The 17,615-nt window shown below is 50.6% G+C and overlaps 1 protein-coding gene across 3 annotated transcripts; it reads left to right on the forward strand.

The window, feature by feature from the left end:
- The first annotated feature begins 3,553 nt into the window (after positions 1 to 3,553).
- LOC138076490 (small integral membrane protein 10-like protein 3) lies at positions 3,554 to 16,968 on the forward strand. Of its 3 annotated transcripts, none has more exons than XM_068968680.1 (2): positions 3,554 to 3,739; positions 15,204 to 15,325. In XM_068968680.1, the coding sequence occupies exons 1-2, from the start codon at positions 3,554 to 3,556 to the stop codon at positions 15,222 to 15,224; spliced, it is 207 nt and encodes a 68-aa protein (XP_068824781.1). In that variant the 3' UTR covers positions 15,225 to 15,325. The 3 variants fall into 3 exon arrangements, with proteins under 3 accessions (XP_068824781.1, XP_068824779.1, XP_068824780.1); XM_068968678.1 differs by having other exon boundaries at positions 3,618 to 3,739; positions 15,204 to 16,968; XM_068968679.1 differs by lacking the exon at positions 3,554 to 3,739 and adding an exon at positions 10,388 to 10,494 and having other exon boundaries at positions 15,204 to 16,968.
- Positions 16,969 to 17,615: the final 647 nt, after the last annotated feature.

Here is a 17,615-nt window from a genome sequence, read left to right on the forward strand (position 1 = left end):
GACTCTGATGCTGGGAGGGATTGGGGGCAGGAGGAGAAGGGGACGACCGAGGATGAGATGGCTGGATGGTATCACGGACTCGATGAACATGAGTCTGAGTGAACTCCGGGAGTTGGTGATGGACAGGGAGGCCTGGCGTGCTGCAATTCATAGGGTCGCAAAGAGTCGGACATGACTGAGCGACTGAACTGACTGACTGATGTGGATCTTATTTCCCCAACCAGGGACTGAACCTTCGTTCCCTCCACTGCCAGGTGGATTCTTAACCACTGGACCACCAGGGAAGTCCCTAGCATTAAACATTATTAATTGCAATGATTATTAGTGGATCCACTGAACTTGCATTCTAAGGACTGTAGGGCTCTGAGCGTGAAAATAGCTATGACTTTTTGGGTGCCCTCTTTCTGCTTCCCGGATGGTGCTAGTGGTAAAGATCCTCCCTGCCAATGCAGGAGACGTAAAAGACGCAGGTTTGATCCCTGGGTCCGGAAGATTCCCCTGGAGGAGGGCACGGCAGCCCACTCCAGTATTCTTGCCTGGAGAATCCCATGGACAGAGGAGCCTGGCGGGCTACAGTCCATGGGGTTGTGAAGAGTCGGACACGACTGAAGTGACTTAGCACTATCTTCCCCGGGATGTGGTGGGTGCTCTGCACCCCTGACAGTTGTTTATTGATATTTCTCACAAATAGGCTGTAGGGTGGGTGTCCTTATCCTCATCTCACAGAACCAGGTCATGGGGCATTGAGAAGTTGCTGAGCCTGAAACCTGGCTCCTCTGCTGTTTTCTCGCTGGGTCATGCTGAGAAAACAAAGAAACACTTTCTTAGTTCCCTCACCAGAGATGCTGCTCAGAAAGCAGGAAGGAAGATGACGGGCAAAACCCCTGGATCCTGCTGATCAGCAATCAGGATTGTTCATAAAACTGTTCCTTTGCCTCCTCTTTCCTCCTCCTTCCTCTCATAATCTTTTGTACTTCTATGAAAATACTTTTCACACTGACTTATAATTAGTTCTGTCTGTTTGTGTCTCAAATTATAATTAGCAGGATGTCTTTCCCAGAGATGCCAGAAAATTGAGACTTGAGTTAAAATGTTGTCGTGAGGCTAAACTAATTTATCAACCTGCTTTGTAGCACAGATCTAGTTAACCTTGATACAGAGTAAACCTTAAATCTCCTTAGTGCTCCTGGTGTCTTCTCTTTGACCTCTCCTTATGTCTAATTACAAGAGGCTTCTTACCTTGCTCAATTAAGCTTTATGATAATTTTGTTTGCCATTGTTTATGGCAACCAAATAGCTTGTTTAAAATGCCTCACTGCCTCAATGGCATTAAGAGACAAAGAATGAGTAACCAGGAAGGAGATATATATATATCTCACAGCCCCCAAGCCCATCTGGCCCTTCAACATAGTTTTAATAAACAGGACTGCCAGTTCTCCACCCCTGAAAATCTTTACAGGCCTAGGATAAATTTAGCTGATCTCCAACCCTGTTTTCACACTGTTGAATTGGTTTTGAGTCTTTTGGCGAATTTTCCATGAAAGACCCTAGCCTTTAAAATTTAGTTTCTTAAAACACTGTATAAAGAAGTGTTCATTTTGCTTCTGGGAGGCGATGTTTTGAAAAACAACCATAATTCAGCAGTATGTGTTCCGTCGTCTTCAAAGACAGCATCCACTGTGCACTGAAAAGAAAACGCTGCTCACAAAAAAAAGGGAAGCGAGCTTTTTAAAGTCAATGACAAATACGGCAAAATGCTATGCTGCAGAAATAAGGGAAATGAAAGGTTTGTGCAAATCCTTTAAAAAACATTGTTTTCATAATAATAAAGCTAGTCAAAAGCTACAATCCTTCAAATATCTATTTCTTGGCCCAAAACATAATGGGTAGTGAAAAGAGTATAATGGAACATCAAAAAGTACAATTCTTTTTTAAAACAGTAGACATAGAAAGAAAAATGATAATGCTAAAGAATAGTTAAAATGACACTGCTAGACACACAGAGTCGGACACGACTGAAGTGACTTAGCAGTAGTAGCAGCAGATAAGCCTTATGTAGTTTATAATTTTCCCCATTGAATTACGGATGGAAAAAATTCAGGTTTAAAAGATATTTTGAATATAGATTCATTTCAGAGTACAGAATTTCTTCTTCTTCTTCATTTTTTTTTTTTTTGGATATGTGGCTCTGCATGTCTCCTGACCAGGGACAGACCTTGTGTCTCTTGCAGTGGAAGCTGGGATCCCGCCCCCCACCTCCCCGCCCGACCGCTGGGGAGTTCCTTTAAATGATTTTTTTTAATGATTACTACAAATCTATTCTGGGGCAAAGGAGCATTAAATTAAAACACATTTAAATCCATTCTTACACTGTCACTTTCTACTGTGGCTTTCTTAAACGACTTAAGACTTGCTTTTCATTTAACCAATTAAACATTTTCCCCATCTATACCAAATTCCCAGACTTTCTCTTGGGTGGGCATAAGTAATAACATGAAATACTGTCTGATATGAGAAAGTATTTACCTTCAAAGCCCTACAAATGTTTCATAGAAATCTATATGCTTAAGTAGGAATGTAAAAACTCACTGTCAAAAAAAATCCCCTCAAAACCTCAGAAGACTAGAAGTTTTGAAAGTTTGAACTTTTTTACTTTTTACATCAGTGAAAGTGAAAGTCGCTCAGTCGTGTGCGACTCTTTGCGACCCCATGGACTGCAGCCCGCCAGGCTCCTCTGTGAAATTCTCCAGGCAAGAATACTGGAGTGGGTTGCCATGCCCTCCTCCAGGGGACCTTTCGGACGCAGGGATCCGTTGCAGGCGGATACTTTACCGTCTGAGCCACCAGGGAAACCCTTTTACATTAGAGGTTTCGTAATTAATCTGATTATTAAAATCTGATTATTATCAATATATGAGTTGACACTGTAATCCACCTGAGGAGTAAGTTCTCCCTGTTTGGCCCAAGAAACTATTTTGTTTCTTTTTTTCACTGTGGTAAGACAAGCATAACGCAAAACTTTACCATTTTAATAACTTGAACGTTCGGCAGCGCTAAGCCCATTCACCCTAAACCCACCGTTCAGCACCTCCTTGTGTTTTATTTTCTGGCTTACCACTAGGGGGCGGAAGAACACAGCGCATCAGCCGGCCTCTTCGCGCCACCTAGCCCACGCATGCGCTTCTCACCTGGGCCAAGGTGAACGGGGGCGGGGCAGGGGTGGGGCCTGGGGCGGGGCCATAGACGCCGGCTCGGCGCCGGCATTGTGACGTCAGGCCGCGCAGCCGGGCTGGGACCGGGCGCCGGCTCGCCGAGGCGCTTCCCGGGAGCGTGACGCGCCGACTCGCCTCCCCGCGGCCCGCCTGCCCGCCCTCCCGCCGGCCTCGCCGCTGCGTCCTTCGCTCCCTCAGCGCGGGCCAGCGGCCGGGGCGGAGGCTCGGGGGCGTCGCGGCGCCGAGAGGGCGGGCGGCCGGGCTTCGGCGCGCCCGGCGGCCCGGGTCCAGCGGCCGGTCGGTGCGCGGCGGGCGGGCGGCGGCGGCGGGCGCCGGTCTATATGGCGGCGGCTCTGTCGGGCCTGGCTGTCCGGCTATCGCGCTCGGCCGCCGCCCGCTCTTATGGGGTCTTCTGCAAGGGGCTGACCCGCACGCTGCTCATCTTCTTCGACCTGGCCTGGCGCTTGCGCATCAACTTCCCCTACCTGTACATCGTGGCTTCCATGATGCTCAACGTCCGTCTGCAGGTGGGTGAGGCGCGCCCGCCCGACCCCCTGTCTTCCCCCCGCCCCGAATCGTCCCCGAGCGCCGGTCCGCCTCGCACGGCCCGGGCCACCCTCGCCCAGGCCGTGAAGATGCCGCCGGAAGGTGCCAGGCTGGATGCCGAGTGTGTGGCTCAGCACCGTGCCTTTCTCCCGCAGAGGTCATTGTTGACCCTGTTTTCGCAGAAGAGGCGGGGTGGGGTGGGGGCGTGGAGCGGCAGGCCTCCAGTAAGGTCCTACAGCGGGCTCACGGGGTCGGAAGGCCCCTGGCCCTGAAGAGGAAATTGTGAAAATGACTGATTGGGGGTGCGGGGGCGGGGAGTGCGTTTACCGTTGACTTTTCTAGTTCCCAAACTTTATGAAGCTTTCAAAGCGATGCAACCTTAAGGTAAATTAATGGATGTTAATCGATGTTCTGATAGAGGTATCCATGTTTATCCTGGCCCGGGGTGGAGGGTGTTGGTGGTGAAAGGAGTGGGGGTGGTGATGAGAAGAAAACGAGGTGTAAAGACGTAGAGAGGCAAAGGTTCAGAGGCCTGAAACAGTTCAGATGTGAAATAGTACACACACCCACACACCCAGCACCCTGGAGATCATCTTTGCTATCAGGGATTGACATTTCTACCTCCTGCAAATTCCAGATGCCTTTTTCTGGAGGAATGGAAAACCGTCAAATTGAGATTTATTCCTTCCCGAGTGTGTCATAGATGGCCAAGTGCTGAGCATCTCTGGGTTCCATTTACACATTGTGGAGCGTCTGCTGTGTCGCCTAGGGCTCTGTGATGGATAGGTCCCTGTTCTCCAAGAGCTTAGGGTCTGACAGTACTTAGGGGAAGCCTGAGCAGGACTGTGCGGTATTGACGTGGGCGGGGCAGGTGCTCTCTTTTTTCCCTTTGGTTTGATTGTGCCTGTGGGCTAAGTAACTTCAGTCGTGTCTGACTCTTTGGGACCCCATGGACATGGGGTTCTCCAGGCAAGAATACTGGAGTGGGTTTCCTTGCCCTCCTCCAGGGAATCTTCCCGATCCAGGGACTGAAAATCTCTATGTCTATTGCATTGGCAGGCAGTATCAGAATATAATTGTCTCAAAGCCTCTCACTGGTGATGTAAAACCCCTTATTGACCAAAATTGAGTTAAGGTGAGTTGGGATGAACCTGCCTCTCTATTTCAGTGTCCAAATCGAGATTCTTTTGTGTGAACAGGGGCTTGTAGCATCCTTCAGTTCAGTTCAGTTCAGTCGCTCAGTCGTGTCCCACCCTTTACGACCCCAAGAATTGCAGTACGCCAGGCCTCCCTGTCCATCACCAACTCCCGGAGTTCACTCAAACTCAAGTCCAGCGAGTCGGTGATGAAATCCAGCCATCTCATCCTCTGTCATCCCCTTCTCCTCCTGCCCCCAATCCCTCCCAGCATCAGAGTCTTTTCCAATGAGTCAACTCTTCCCATGATGTGGCCAAAGTACTGGAGTTTCAGCTTTAGCATCATTCCTTCCAAAGAAATCCCAGGGTTGATCTCCTTCAGAATGAACTGGTTGGATCTCCTTGCAGTCCAAGCATCCTTAAGTGGTGCCAAAGGAGTCAGAAACTCAGGTATGTTTCCAGTAGGTTGTATCAATGAGCAAAGAAAGTGCTAGGAGTAGGGACAGAAATAAGCCAGAAAGCCTGTGCTCCAGCCTGTTGTCACCAGCCAACTGCTGTGTGCCAGAGGCAGCCATTTCCAAGAGAAAGTGGAAATCCTAATTTTTAAATATCAACACAACAAAAAAATCACCTTTGTGGGCAAAGCAGAATGTGTCAGGAGGCTCTATCTGACCCTCAAGCTCCACTTTGGAGACTTTAGTTCTGGAGTTACTTGTATAATTTGCAGGCTTCCCAGGCGGCACTAAGTGGTAAGGAACCTGCCTGCCAACGAAGGGATGAGGGTGGGAAGATCCCCTGGAGGAGGAGATGGCAGCACCCTCCAGTATTCTTGCCTGGAGGGGCTGCAGTCCATAGGATCACAAAGAGTTGGACACGACGGAAGTGACTTAGCACACACTTAGCACGTAGTCACAAGTAAGAGAAAATCAACATGATGTTGAAAATAGCCAGTTGTGTACCATAAAATCTCACCTTTCTGATATGTCCACTTAGTTACTTTTGACCACCCCTCTAGTCCAAGCTGCCAAGGTGCCTCTATCTGTTCTCCCCAGGGCCCTTGGAGACGTCTTTTAAAAGTATAAATCAGATTGTGTCATTCCTTACAAGGAAAAAAAAAAAAAACAAAAAACCCAAACTGCTTCCCACTGCACGTGGAATGCAGTTCACGTGTTTCTGTCCTGTAGATTTGACTTCTGTCCACCCTTCTGACATCTCCCTGGCTTGTTCCTTGCTTGCTCGTATGTTTTCCTGTCTCCTCTCTGCAGGCGCCAAGCCTCTTCCTGCCCCTGGGCATTTGCACTCGCTGTTCTTGCCGCCTCAAACACTCCTCCCTGGCCCTTAGAACTCCAAGACGCTCTCACTGCTGGGTTCTCCTTTCAGAAGGGGCTTTTGGGATCACCGAATCAATCTGGTCTTGCAGCCGCTGTTGTCACTGCGAGAGTGCTGAGGCTGGCTTCATGTCAGTAAGGAGCGAAGGACTCCATTCCTGTCACGATGGAGAGGCTTTCCAGATCTCCCAGTTGCTGTGGGCCGGTAGGGAAGCCCTGGAAAGGTTACTCAGATGCAGGTTTCCTAACGAGGAGTGTGCACTGGCGGGATTGAGGGTGAGTGCACTGTGGAGGCGGGAGGTTGGCTCCGGATGCGAGGCGCAGGCAGAACGGAGAGCCGGGGACACCGGCCCCACGGGTGGCTTGCCAGACGTGCCGTCGGGTCGTCGTCCACAGGCAGCACAGCTCTAGAGAACCGTGGAAGCTGAACACTCTGGCTGTAGAGCGTGGGGTTTATTTGGCCATTTGAGGTGTGAGGGGGGGTGGGGAGGCGCAGACAAGGTGGTCACTGGGTACTTTGGGGGAGGGCTGCCTGAGAACCGTGTGAGGGTTTTTCCATTGTTGAGTGTCGACACGCCAGCCCCTGCGTTGCTCAAGGCTCACCTATATTTGCAAACTGTATATCTGACAAGGATTAATGTTCAAAACACGTGAAGAACTCTTACAACTCGGCAACAACCACCCAATTCAAACATTGGCAAAGGGCTTGAATAGACATTTCTCCAAAGAAGATACACCAATGGCAAGTAAACCCAGGAAAAGATGGGGCAGTTGGAACGTGTTTGTGGGCAGCCAGGCCACCGGCCATGGTGAGGACCGAAGACATGGTTGCAGTGACCTATGAGCCCCGAGCCCCAGTCTATGCACTTGAGCCTTGTGGCCCCGTGGGATGCCCAGAGAAGGGGCCCTGGTGGCCAGGCTCTGCTTCCCATCCCAGCCCTGCAGGATGTGAACGTGGCGTCCCCCTGCTTCCGGGCCCTCACAGACCCACACGGGCCACCTTCTCTCTCTGAGACTCACGGCTCCTGCCGTCTCCCCCCATTTCCTCCCGTCCTGTCCCAGGGACACTTGTGGGCCTGGAAGGCGAGTGACTGCTTGTCTGTCACTGGCAGAATCTCACCTGGACCTGGGGACCCCCAGGCCAGGCTTCATCCCCGGGAGCCTCTACTCACTGCTCCAGCTCCAAATCTGAGCCCAGCTACACAGGCTGAGAAGCTTCCCATGCCCAGCCCTCGCCTGACCTGGCCTTGCCCCCAGGAGGCCTCTCTTCTGCCAGGGAGGCAATAAAACCCAGTGCTGGGGGGAAAAAATTGGGAAACTGCAAGTCAGAGTCACACTGAGACCGGGTCTTATGCAGGGAAGGGACAGCGAGGATGTGGAGAAATTAGACCTCTGTGCACTGGTGGGCTGCAGTCCATGGGGTCGCTAAGAGTCGGACACAACTGAGCGACTTCATTTTCACTTTTCACTTTCATGCATTGGAGAAGGAAATGGCAACCCGCTCCAGTATTCTTGCCTGGAGAATCCCAGGGACGGGGGAGCCTGGCGGGCTGCTGTCTGTGGGGTCGCACAGAGTCGGACACGACTGAAGCGACTCAGCAGCAGCCGCAGCAGCACTGCTGGGAGGAGTGGGAGGTGGTGCAGTCGCTGTAGGAAGCAGTTCCAGGGCAGTTCACTCGCTCAGTCGTGTCCGACTGTTTGCGACCCCATGGACCGCAGCACGCCAGGCCTCCCTGTTCATCACCAACTCCCGGAGTTTACTCACACTCATGTCCATTGAGTTGGTGATGCCGTCCAACCATCTCATCCTCTGTCGTCTTCTCCTGCCTTCAGTCTTTCCCAGCATCAGTGTTTTCCAATGAGTCAGTTTTTCACATTAGGTGACCAAAGTATTGGAGTTTCAGCTTCTGCATCAGTCCTTCCACTGAATAGTCAGGACTGATTTCCCCTAGGATTGACTGGTTGGATCTCCTTACAGTCCAAGGGACTCTCAAGAGTCTTCTCCAACACCACAGTTCAAAAGCATCAATTCTTCGGCCCTCAGCTTTCTTTATTTTATAGTCCAACTCTCACATCCATACGTGACTACTGGAAAAACCATAGTTTTGACTAGACAGACCTTTGTTGGTAATGTTTCTGCTTTTTAATATGCTGTCTAGGTTGGCCATAGCTTTTCTTCCAGGGAGCAAGCAGCTTTTAATTTCAAGACTGCACTCACCATCTGCAGTGATATTGGAGCCCTCCAAATAAAAGTCTTGTCCCTGTTTCCATTGTTTCCTCAGCTATTTGCCATGAAGTCATGGGACCGGATGCTGTGATCTTAGTTTTCTGAATATTGAGTTTTAAGCCAACTTTTTACTCTCCTCTTTCACTTTCATCAAGAGGCTCTTTAGTTCTCCTTTGCTTTCTCCCATAAGGGTGGTGTCATCTGCATATCTGAGGTTATTGATATTTCTCCCCGCAATCTTGATTCCAGCTTGTGCTTCCTCCAGCCCAGCATTTCTCATGATGTACTCTGCATATAAGTGAAATAAGCAGGGTGGCAATACACAGCCCTGACGTACTCCTTTCCAGATTTGGAACCAGTCTGTTCCATGTCCAGTTCTAACTGTTGCCTCTTGACTTGCATACAGGTTTCTCAGCAGGCAGGTCAGGTGGTCTTGGGAAGCAGTTTAGCAGGTCCTCAGAAAGCTGAGTACAGGATCGCTGCATGGCCCAGCGGCCTCACTGGTAGGCGCGCACCGCAGAGAGCCCAAGGCAGGGACGCAGGCGCCCGTGCTCCAGTGTTCCCGGCAGCACTGTTGACGATTCAGGAGTCCGTCAGCACATGAGAGGACAAACAGAACGCGTGTACCTTCAGTGGAATCTTACTCAGCTTTGGAAAGGAACGAAGTTCTCACACCTGCTACAACTTGGATGGACTTAAGGGACATCATTCAAAGAGGCAGAACATAGAAGGTGGTGGCCAGGGGCTGGAGAAGGGGGAACAGGAGTTGTTGAATGAAGACGCTTCTCATCTGAATGAAAACATCCCAGAGCCGTGTGGTGGTGATGGATGGTAGCCTTTATGTGTACTTCACTGCAGGTTCAAAAGAAGGGCCAGATGAGAGATTATGCTCTTGGTCGTAGCGGCAGCGTTCGGCTGCTCTAACAGTTTCTGAGTGTCTGTCCTCTTTCTGGCTGAGCTGGGTCTCCGGTGCTGCGGGGGCTCCTCTCTAGCTGCAGTGCCCAAGCTTCTTGTTGCAGGGGCTTTGCCTGTTGCCGAGCTTGGGCTCCAGGGCTTTTGTGCTCTGAAGCTGTGGAGCACGGGCCTAGTTGCTTCAAGGCACGGGATCTTCCAGGACCAGGGGTCGAACCTGTGTCCCCTGCCACGCGCATGGACAAGCAGATTCCATCTGCTGGACCACTAGAGAAGTCCTGGCATACGTGTTCATTTCTCTTGGTTATATGTGTAGGGTTGGAACTGCTGGGTCATGTGGTAACTTTGTATTCAACCAATTCAAAAAAATCCCTCTTACTTCCTGGTGAGAGTGGAGGAGGCAGCAGGGAGACCCTCAGATGAGTGGGAGAGAGGAGTGTTGGTGATCCATCATGGTGATGCCAGCAAGGCCCTGGAGGAGGTCGCATCGTGGGCATATCTTGGCATTTGAGCCAACAAGCTGGCCTGCCTTAAAGGATGAGGTGGTGTGAGAGAAGTGCTTGTTTGCCTCTCTTTGTGTGTGAACTGTACCTGTTCTTTGCCCTTTTTTCTGCTGGGTTGTTGGCGGGTTTCTTGAAGCTTTGTCAGATAAGAGTTGTCTGTTGATAAGAGTTGAAAAAAATTTTCCAGCTACTATGATTTTCATTTTGCTTACAGTGTTTTTGCCATACTGAAATTCTTTGTAGTGAAATTTAACGTCATTTCTGACTTTGGGGTTTTGTCCTAGTTAGAAAGGCCCTCCCAACCCTAACAATACAAGGAATTCGGTTGTAGTTTATTCTGGTACTAATACATCATGTTTCGCTTTTACATGTAAAACATTGGAGTTGCTCCTGGCGTACGGTGTACGGTGTTGATCCAACCTGATCTGTCTCTACCTGCCACAAGGAAGCTTGTGCGTGTGACAGTTTTGTCCTTGTCCCTACATTCACTGGAAAGCAAGCCTCCGGAGGATGGACCCTTCTTTATCTGCTCGGTGTGCTGTCCCCATCCCTGTGCTCAGAACAGCGCTGGCCTAGCTTAGGGGCTCCGTGAACACTTGCTGATTGAATCTGCAGCAGAAAGTGCCGCAGGTATGGAATTCCCCAAGGAAACGTCATAGTCATTAGTAAGGAATCTTTACAGTCATCGCCAGCTCGCCCTCCTTGGAGCTCAGCGTGCTGGGTGCCTCCTTGGGCGGTGTCGGGGCCCCTGACAGCTCCCAGCCCGCAGCCGCTCCCTCCTGGACCTCCACGTCTGTCCCCGACAGCGATGCTGGTCCACGCTTGGGCCACTTTGGGTCATCCGGGGTCACTTCTCTGGCCTCTGTTTGACTGACTCCCTCAGTTGCGTTTTGTCACTGGTTCCCTCTGACACACTTTTTAAAAAAAATTAACTAATTTTGACTGCCCTGGATCTTGGTTGTGGCATGCAAACTCTTAGTTGCAGCAGGCGGGATCTAGTTCCCTAACTCAGGATTGAACCCGGGTGCCCTGAATTTGGAGCGTGGAGTCTTAGTCACTGGACCACCAGGGAGTCCTTCCCGTGACGCGCTTGCTGATAACGATGCGCACAGCAGCTGTTTCTCGGCTGCCCCGGGCTGTGGCCACAGGACAGACTGGGTGCATCCACCCGAAGAGTCCTCACGCAGGACAGCAGGCGCTGCCTCGCTCGGCCCACCCTCCCGCCTCTTGCCCGGCCGGGTGGGCGCACCCTGGAGCCTCTGGGTGGCGGCCCCAGAGGCGCCTCGCGGGGATGGCGTGGACGCGCTGCGTGGTTCGCAGCAGGGACTGGGTCCGTGTGGCCGACTCCACGTGCTGGTGCTTGGGGGCGGCACAGAGGTGCCCGGCCCTTCCTCTCGCTCGTCCTCTGAGCGATGTGCCCAGCAGAGCAGTTTGTCTCAGATGCTTTCACGGTGAGCTCAGCGGCGGGCAGGTCAGCTGACGCCGCCTCTGAGAGCTGGGAGTGGGAGGCGTCACTCCGAGGTGGAATGGGAAAACAGCACAAGCGAATGTTCGTGCAAAGCAGAGACAGACCAGTGGGTACCGAAATGGGGAGGGCAGATTAGGGCTACAGGATTAACAGTTCAGACTACCATGTGTAAAACAGGGAAGCAACAGGGTATGTGGTATAGTCATCTCCTGTAGTAACTTTCATTAGAGTATTGTCTGTAAAAACACTGAGTCGCTGTGCTGTGTGTAATATTGTAAGTCAGCTGTACTTCAAATAAAAAAACCAGCCGTGAAGCCAGGTGGCCTTGGAGTGCAGTGCGTGAGCCGTGACCAGGCAGGGCCCCACTCCACGCTGGTGGTCGTCCGGCTGAGCAGCTGCCCTTCGTTCAGCTGTGTCCCCCGCCTAACCCAGCCCCCAGCCCCCTTCGGGAATAGCGTGGCTGGCTGGCTGGCAGCGGCACAGAGGTGGGGGTATTTTTAGTTTCCAGAGCAGTGGTATCCAGACCATCGCGTCCCTGAAGCCATGAATAGCGCAGGTTGGGGAGGGTAAGGTGACTGCCCTAGAGGGCGCAGCTGCCGAATCGGGTCAGGCCTGCTGTCGCCCAGCTGGGCGCCCGCCTCCCTGGCGGGGATCCTCGTGGACCAGGTTGCTCCTGTTGCCCCGAGGCTGTGGGCCCGACTGACAGCCTGTTCCCTCCACACCTAGCCCCCGCAGCCGCTGTGGTTCCAGCCGCTGTGGTTCCGTATTCAACCGTTGTCTGTTTCTGGGGCGGGGCAGGGGGCAGGCACTGGTGAGGGAGGTAAGGAGTAAGCTCAGGAATTGACGCCCAGCCCTGCACTGTGTTTTTCTTGCCCCATACTGTGTTATTATTTATTTTTAATTTAATTTTGGCTGCGCTGGGTCTTCACTGTGGCACATGGACCTAGTTCCCTGCTCCACGTGGGAACTTCCGGACCAGGAATCGAACCTCTGTCCCCTGTGTTGGCAGGCGGATTCTTAACCCCTGAACCACTAGGAACGTCCTGAATCACACTGTCTAGAATTTCAGAAAAGACTTCCCTCATTTAGGGGGAAGGGCTCTCAGTGTTTGTGGATAAGTCAGTTTGCTGTAGTTTATGCTGCTCACTGTTTGGTAGATCTGGGGGTTTAGGGGTGGGAGCTGGTAGCTCGGCCGAGGACGGCTCATGGTGTAATTGTGCGTGCTTTATTGGGCGAGATACAGTGTACCAATACACATTCAGTACAGGGACGGGGAACCACAGAGGATGCTGCATGGATGATTCTGTTTAGAAATTACTTGAAAGTTATTTCTGGCTCTCAGTGTATAAGTAATATCAAAAGTCATCTGGTTGAGGGCTCACAGCCAAGAGTGTCTAGCTCTCCTACTGAAGCCTTTTCGTAAAGAATTGAATACCTAGTTTATTACTGAGTTGACTGAAGAGCTAGATCTTGCGTGAGCAGCTTATGCGCTCGTTATTTGTTACTGTTGTTCAGTGGCTAAGCTGTGTCCGACTCTCGCCCACCCCGGGGACTGTAGCACACCACGCTCCTCTATTTCCTGGAGTTTGCTCAGATCCATAGCCATTGAGTCGATGATGCCATCCAACCATCTCATCCTCTGTCCGCCCCTTCTCCTCCTGCTGTCAGTCTTTCCCAGCATCAGGGTCTTTTCCAGTGAGTTGGCTCTTCACATCAGGTGGCCAAAGTATTGAAGCTTTAGCTTCAGCATCAGTCCTTCCATTGCATATTCAGGGTTGAGTACATGATTACTTTGTCATTATCAAAGGTATGATTACATTCAGTTCAGTTCAGTTCAGTCGCTGAGTCGTGTCCGACTCTTTGCGACCCCATGAATCGCAGCACGCCAGGCCTCCCTGTCCATCACCAACTACCGGGGTTCACTCTGACTCACGTCCATCGAGTCAGTGATGCCATCCAGCCATCTCATCCTCGGTCGTCCCCTTCTCCTCCTGCCCCCAATCCCTCCCAGAGGGATTTTCCAATGAGTCAGCTTTTCGCGTTTGTTGGCCAAAATACTGGTATCTCATTTAAAATATTGTAACAATTCTGACAACACTTCACCTTTCTGGACTGTACTAAGTTATCCTATAAGGATATAATAAAAGTAGTTAGAACCCAGTTTTCCTGAGAGTTGGCCCATATTAAATGACCTATTTTTTTAAGAATTTAAAAAAAAAACTGTTCTAATATGTATTAAAATATATTTAGGAATGCTTCCATTTCAGGAAAATGATCATTTTTAATACATTTAGATCAGTAAAATTAAACGTAAGGCTTAAAATAACATGCTTTGGAGAGTTAATTTGCGAGAAGTTAGGTTGCCTTGGTGAACCGTGAGAGCGCTGGCTGTGCTTTGTAACTGGAGTTGCACCACCAGGTACAGCTGTGGTGTTGACTTCTTGCAGTGCTATATACAGACATTGAATTACTAGGTTGTACGAACCTAGATAGCACATTAAAAAGCAGAGACATTACTTTGCCAACAAAGGTCCGTCTAGTCAAGGCTATGGTTTTTCCAGTGGTCATGCATGGATGTGAGAGTTGGACTGTGAAGAAAGCTGAGCGCCGAAGAATTGATGCTTTTCAACTGTGGTGTTGCAGAAGACTCTTGAGAGTCCCTTGAACTGCAAGGAGATCCAACCAGTCCATCCTAAAGGAAATCAGTCCTGGGTGTTCACTGGAAGGACTGATGCTGAAGCTGAAACTCCAGTACTTTGGCCACCTCATGCGAAGAGTTGACTCATTGGAAAAGACTCTGATGCTGGGAGGGATTGGGGGCAGGAGGAGAAGGGGACGACAGGATGAGATGGCTGGATAGCATCACGGACTCGCTGGACGTGAGTCTGAGTGAACTCCGGGAGTTGGTGATGGACAGGGAGGCCTGGCATGCTGCGATTCATGGGGTCGCAGAGTCGGACACGACTGAGCGACTGAACTGAACAACTGAAACTAGTATATTTTATGTCAGTTGTATAGCAATTAAAAAAAAAAAGAACTGGGGATGTCCGTGATGGTCCAGTGGCGAGGACTCCACTCTCCCAGCGGAAGGGAACTAGGCCCATCCCAGGTAAGGGAACTAGGTCTCACACACCGCAACTGAAGATCTGGCGCAGCCAAATAAATATTCAAAATACAAAAAAATAATTGCACCTCATGTTTGCATATAGCTTTATGCTGCCCGAATGTATTTGTGTCAGTGTTATATAGAATAATAGTCATCCTTGTATGGATTATGCCCTGAGGAGACATGAGGTTCCCCAGTGGCTCAGCCGTAAAGAATCTGCCTGCTGATCCAGGAGATGTCAGTTCAGTCCCTGGGTGGGGAAGATCCGTGGACAGAGGAGCCTGGTGGGCTATATATAGTCCATGGGGTCCCAAAGAGTCAGACATGACTTAGCAACTCAGCAACAGCATAAGTAAAGTTGTCCATTCCTTAGAAGTGGCTTGCCCTGCCTGAGTCACTGAATCTCATTCTCAAATAGGACACTCTGGGTGAGGCCTTGGTTGCTCGATTGAGTCATCTAGTTTATCCTGGTTAAAGGGAGCCGCTTTTTATTGAACCTGCACTAATAATTACATTGCCATGAAAAGTGCAGAGCCTCAGTGCATATTTAAGTATTTTCAGGAAATACTGCATTAATCAAGTCCTGTTCTTTTTGTTGTGATTGCTAATTGGTAGGTTGACATCCTGTTTTCTATCACAGTGTGGGAATCCTTGGTACCGGAGACTGTCAGGGACCTTCGTATTTGCTGGGAAATACCTGGTGTGTGTGGACTCTGCCGAGACCCCGTCTTCATTATTACCCTATAATTTGTTGGTCTTTTCCAGGTTCATATTGAGATCCACTGAAGACCTTCTGCGGACTGACGGGCGTGTCCTGGTGCTCAGGGTGTCAGAGACACAGCATGAGGGACAGACGCAGGCCTCTCTGCACCCGCCTTGCGGAGGAGCAGGGAGCGGGCACCGCCTCGGACAGAGCCTCATGCAGAGAACTGTGGAGCGAGAGAAGGCAGGAGGCGAGCCCTGGCCCAGCAGATGCCGCTTCCTGGGCGAGGAGGCCTGCGGTCGATGCCCGGGGAGATCCAGGAAAGGAAGAGTCATCACGGGAAACAAAGCGTGACCCGCGTGGCGCCAGCCCCTCGCCTCGCAGTGGCCTCGAAGCGCTTCCGCGGTGGCAAGCAGCAGTACAGAGAAACTCGGCCTCAGCGGCTGCACAGAGCAACCCTGCGGGTCTGCCCTCGGCTCCTGCAGGGGAGCAGAGTGCGGGGCTGGCCCGCGGCGTCGGGGAGGCTCGGGGCACGGACTGGCCGCGGGCAGTGCCCAGGCCCCCTGGCGGCCACAGAGAATGGAGCCTCGGCAGAGAGCCCCGGGGGGCAGGACTGCTGGGCCGGCAGAGAGGGTCCGCAAAGGGGGTTTCTGAGTTTGACCTGCCCCGCGCTCTCCTGGAGAAGCTGGGCTCTGCGCTGGCACCCTCTTGCCTGCGATCCATCCCGCTGCATGCCCATCCCCTAATATTCTTGAACGATGAGACGAAAAGTGTTTTCCCTAGCCGTTCAGAGCCCATGTTTTCAGAGCCAAGAGTAGAACACAAGAAAATGCTTTCATGGGAAAGAAGTACCTCAGATGATCTGCAGATAACAGTGGCGTCACTGGCTGCACAAGCTTTTGAATGAGCAAATCTGTTCTGCCGTGGTTAAGGTACAGGCAGACCAATAAAAATAGTGAGACTAAGCGCTGTCCTTGAATGCTTTCTTTTGTGTAAACTCTGGACGCACATGGCGCGGCAGTGAAGCTCCGGCTTTGATTCGTGTGACCAGACAGACTTAAAGTCAGTGGAACTTGAACCCACAGAAAGCTGGTTGATACGGAAGGCAGTCTCTGTACTTGGAAAGACATTTAGGCTTGGGAAGCCATGTCAAGGAGGTTATTGACATTACCTTACACAGCTATCAGATGAGAATCGAAAGCTGTAACAGCAAGCTTTGAGTTTACCTTCAGCACCATCTGGCAGGGCCGCCGTCCCAGGCACCCCCTCTCCAGCCTGTTCTCTGACCATCTGACGAGAGTAGATATTTGTAAAAATCAACCCTGCTGGGCTTGGTCTGAGCCAAGCCAAGTTGATGGTAAGCTGTTGTCATTTCTGCGTTTTGTAGAATAATTTGAGCAAAAGCTGATATCTTTTCTCACACCCCTTTCCTTCCACTTGACATGCATTTTACATGGAGGCCCTACGGTGAAAGTTGCAATATTGACATTACCTTTAGATAACCCTTCCTCAAACTAGGAACCCTAGCAGTGTTAACCCAAAATAAAAAATGAGCTTGAGCCTGTCTGCCGGAGCGCGGTCATAGAGGGGAAAAAAAAACCAAAAACAAGTATTTCCCCTTACGGAAGGTGGCCAGCTTCTAGGAGTTGAGGTGTCTCCTGCACTAACCTTTTTCTGCGCTGACCCCTTTTGTCGTGTGCTGGTAATTCGATGAAACTCCCTGAAGAGCAGTTTTTAAGGAGACCAAAGGAAGACGCCCCATTTCCGGAGGTATTGATTGCATTTATCAGTTTATATCGCGTGCTAAATTACCATGCCGTGTGCTATTTTAGTGTTCTGGGGAAATGAAAAATAAAACCTGTTCTTTAGCATAATAAATGTCTTATTTTACGTGTGTAGTCTTGGTTCCCCTTGTCTTTATTATTAATGCAGCCTTCCTCATACTTCAGTCTGTTTGCAAAAAGTTGTTCACTGATTTAGAAGATTGGAAGCAGAGAATGAAAAGCAAAATGTAAAATTACTCTGGAACTCAACTCTCCAGATAGAGTGAAACAATGTATTATGCTCCTTGTGGCGCGGGTGCTCACCCTCGTGAAACAGTGGTCTGCAGCCAGCCTAAAAGGACACCGACCCAACTGACCGAAGCAAGCCCTGGCTAGTGGACTCTCCACCTCAGAGTCGCCAACGGGTGGGGAAGCGAGATGACACATTTCAGTGTTTTAGAATGGGATCAGTTTTCTTGTCAACACCCTCTCCCGGTCCTCCTTCCCTCCCCACCGCCCCCTTTTTTTGTTGTTGTTTTAAACTCAGTCTACTTTGAGATGGAGGTTTCCATGACACGTCAGCTCTCTCTTTTGTAAATTGCAAGTATGTGAATTTTCAAACAGTTGCAAAGAACAAATTCAGAATTCCCTATTTAGCATTAACTAAATTAACTTGTGGCACTAGTGGTAAAGAATCTGCTCCCCAAGGCA

This window comes from Capricornis sumatraensis, chromosome 3 (genome assembly GCF_032405125.1).
Source record: "Capricornis sumatraensis isolate serow.1 chromosome 3, serow.2, whole genome shotgun sequence".
NCBI lineage: Eukaryota > Metazoa > Chordata > Mammalia > Artiodactyla > Bovidae > Capricornis > Capricornis sumatraensis.

What these genes read in the sequence shown, in the direction of transcription:
- LOC138076490 (XM_068968678.1), top strand. Translation starts at nt 15,281, where the DNA reads ATGAGGGACAGACGCAGGCCTCTCTGCACCCGCCTTGCGGAGGAGCAG.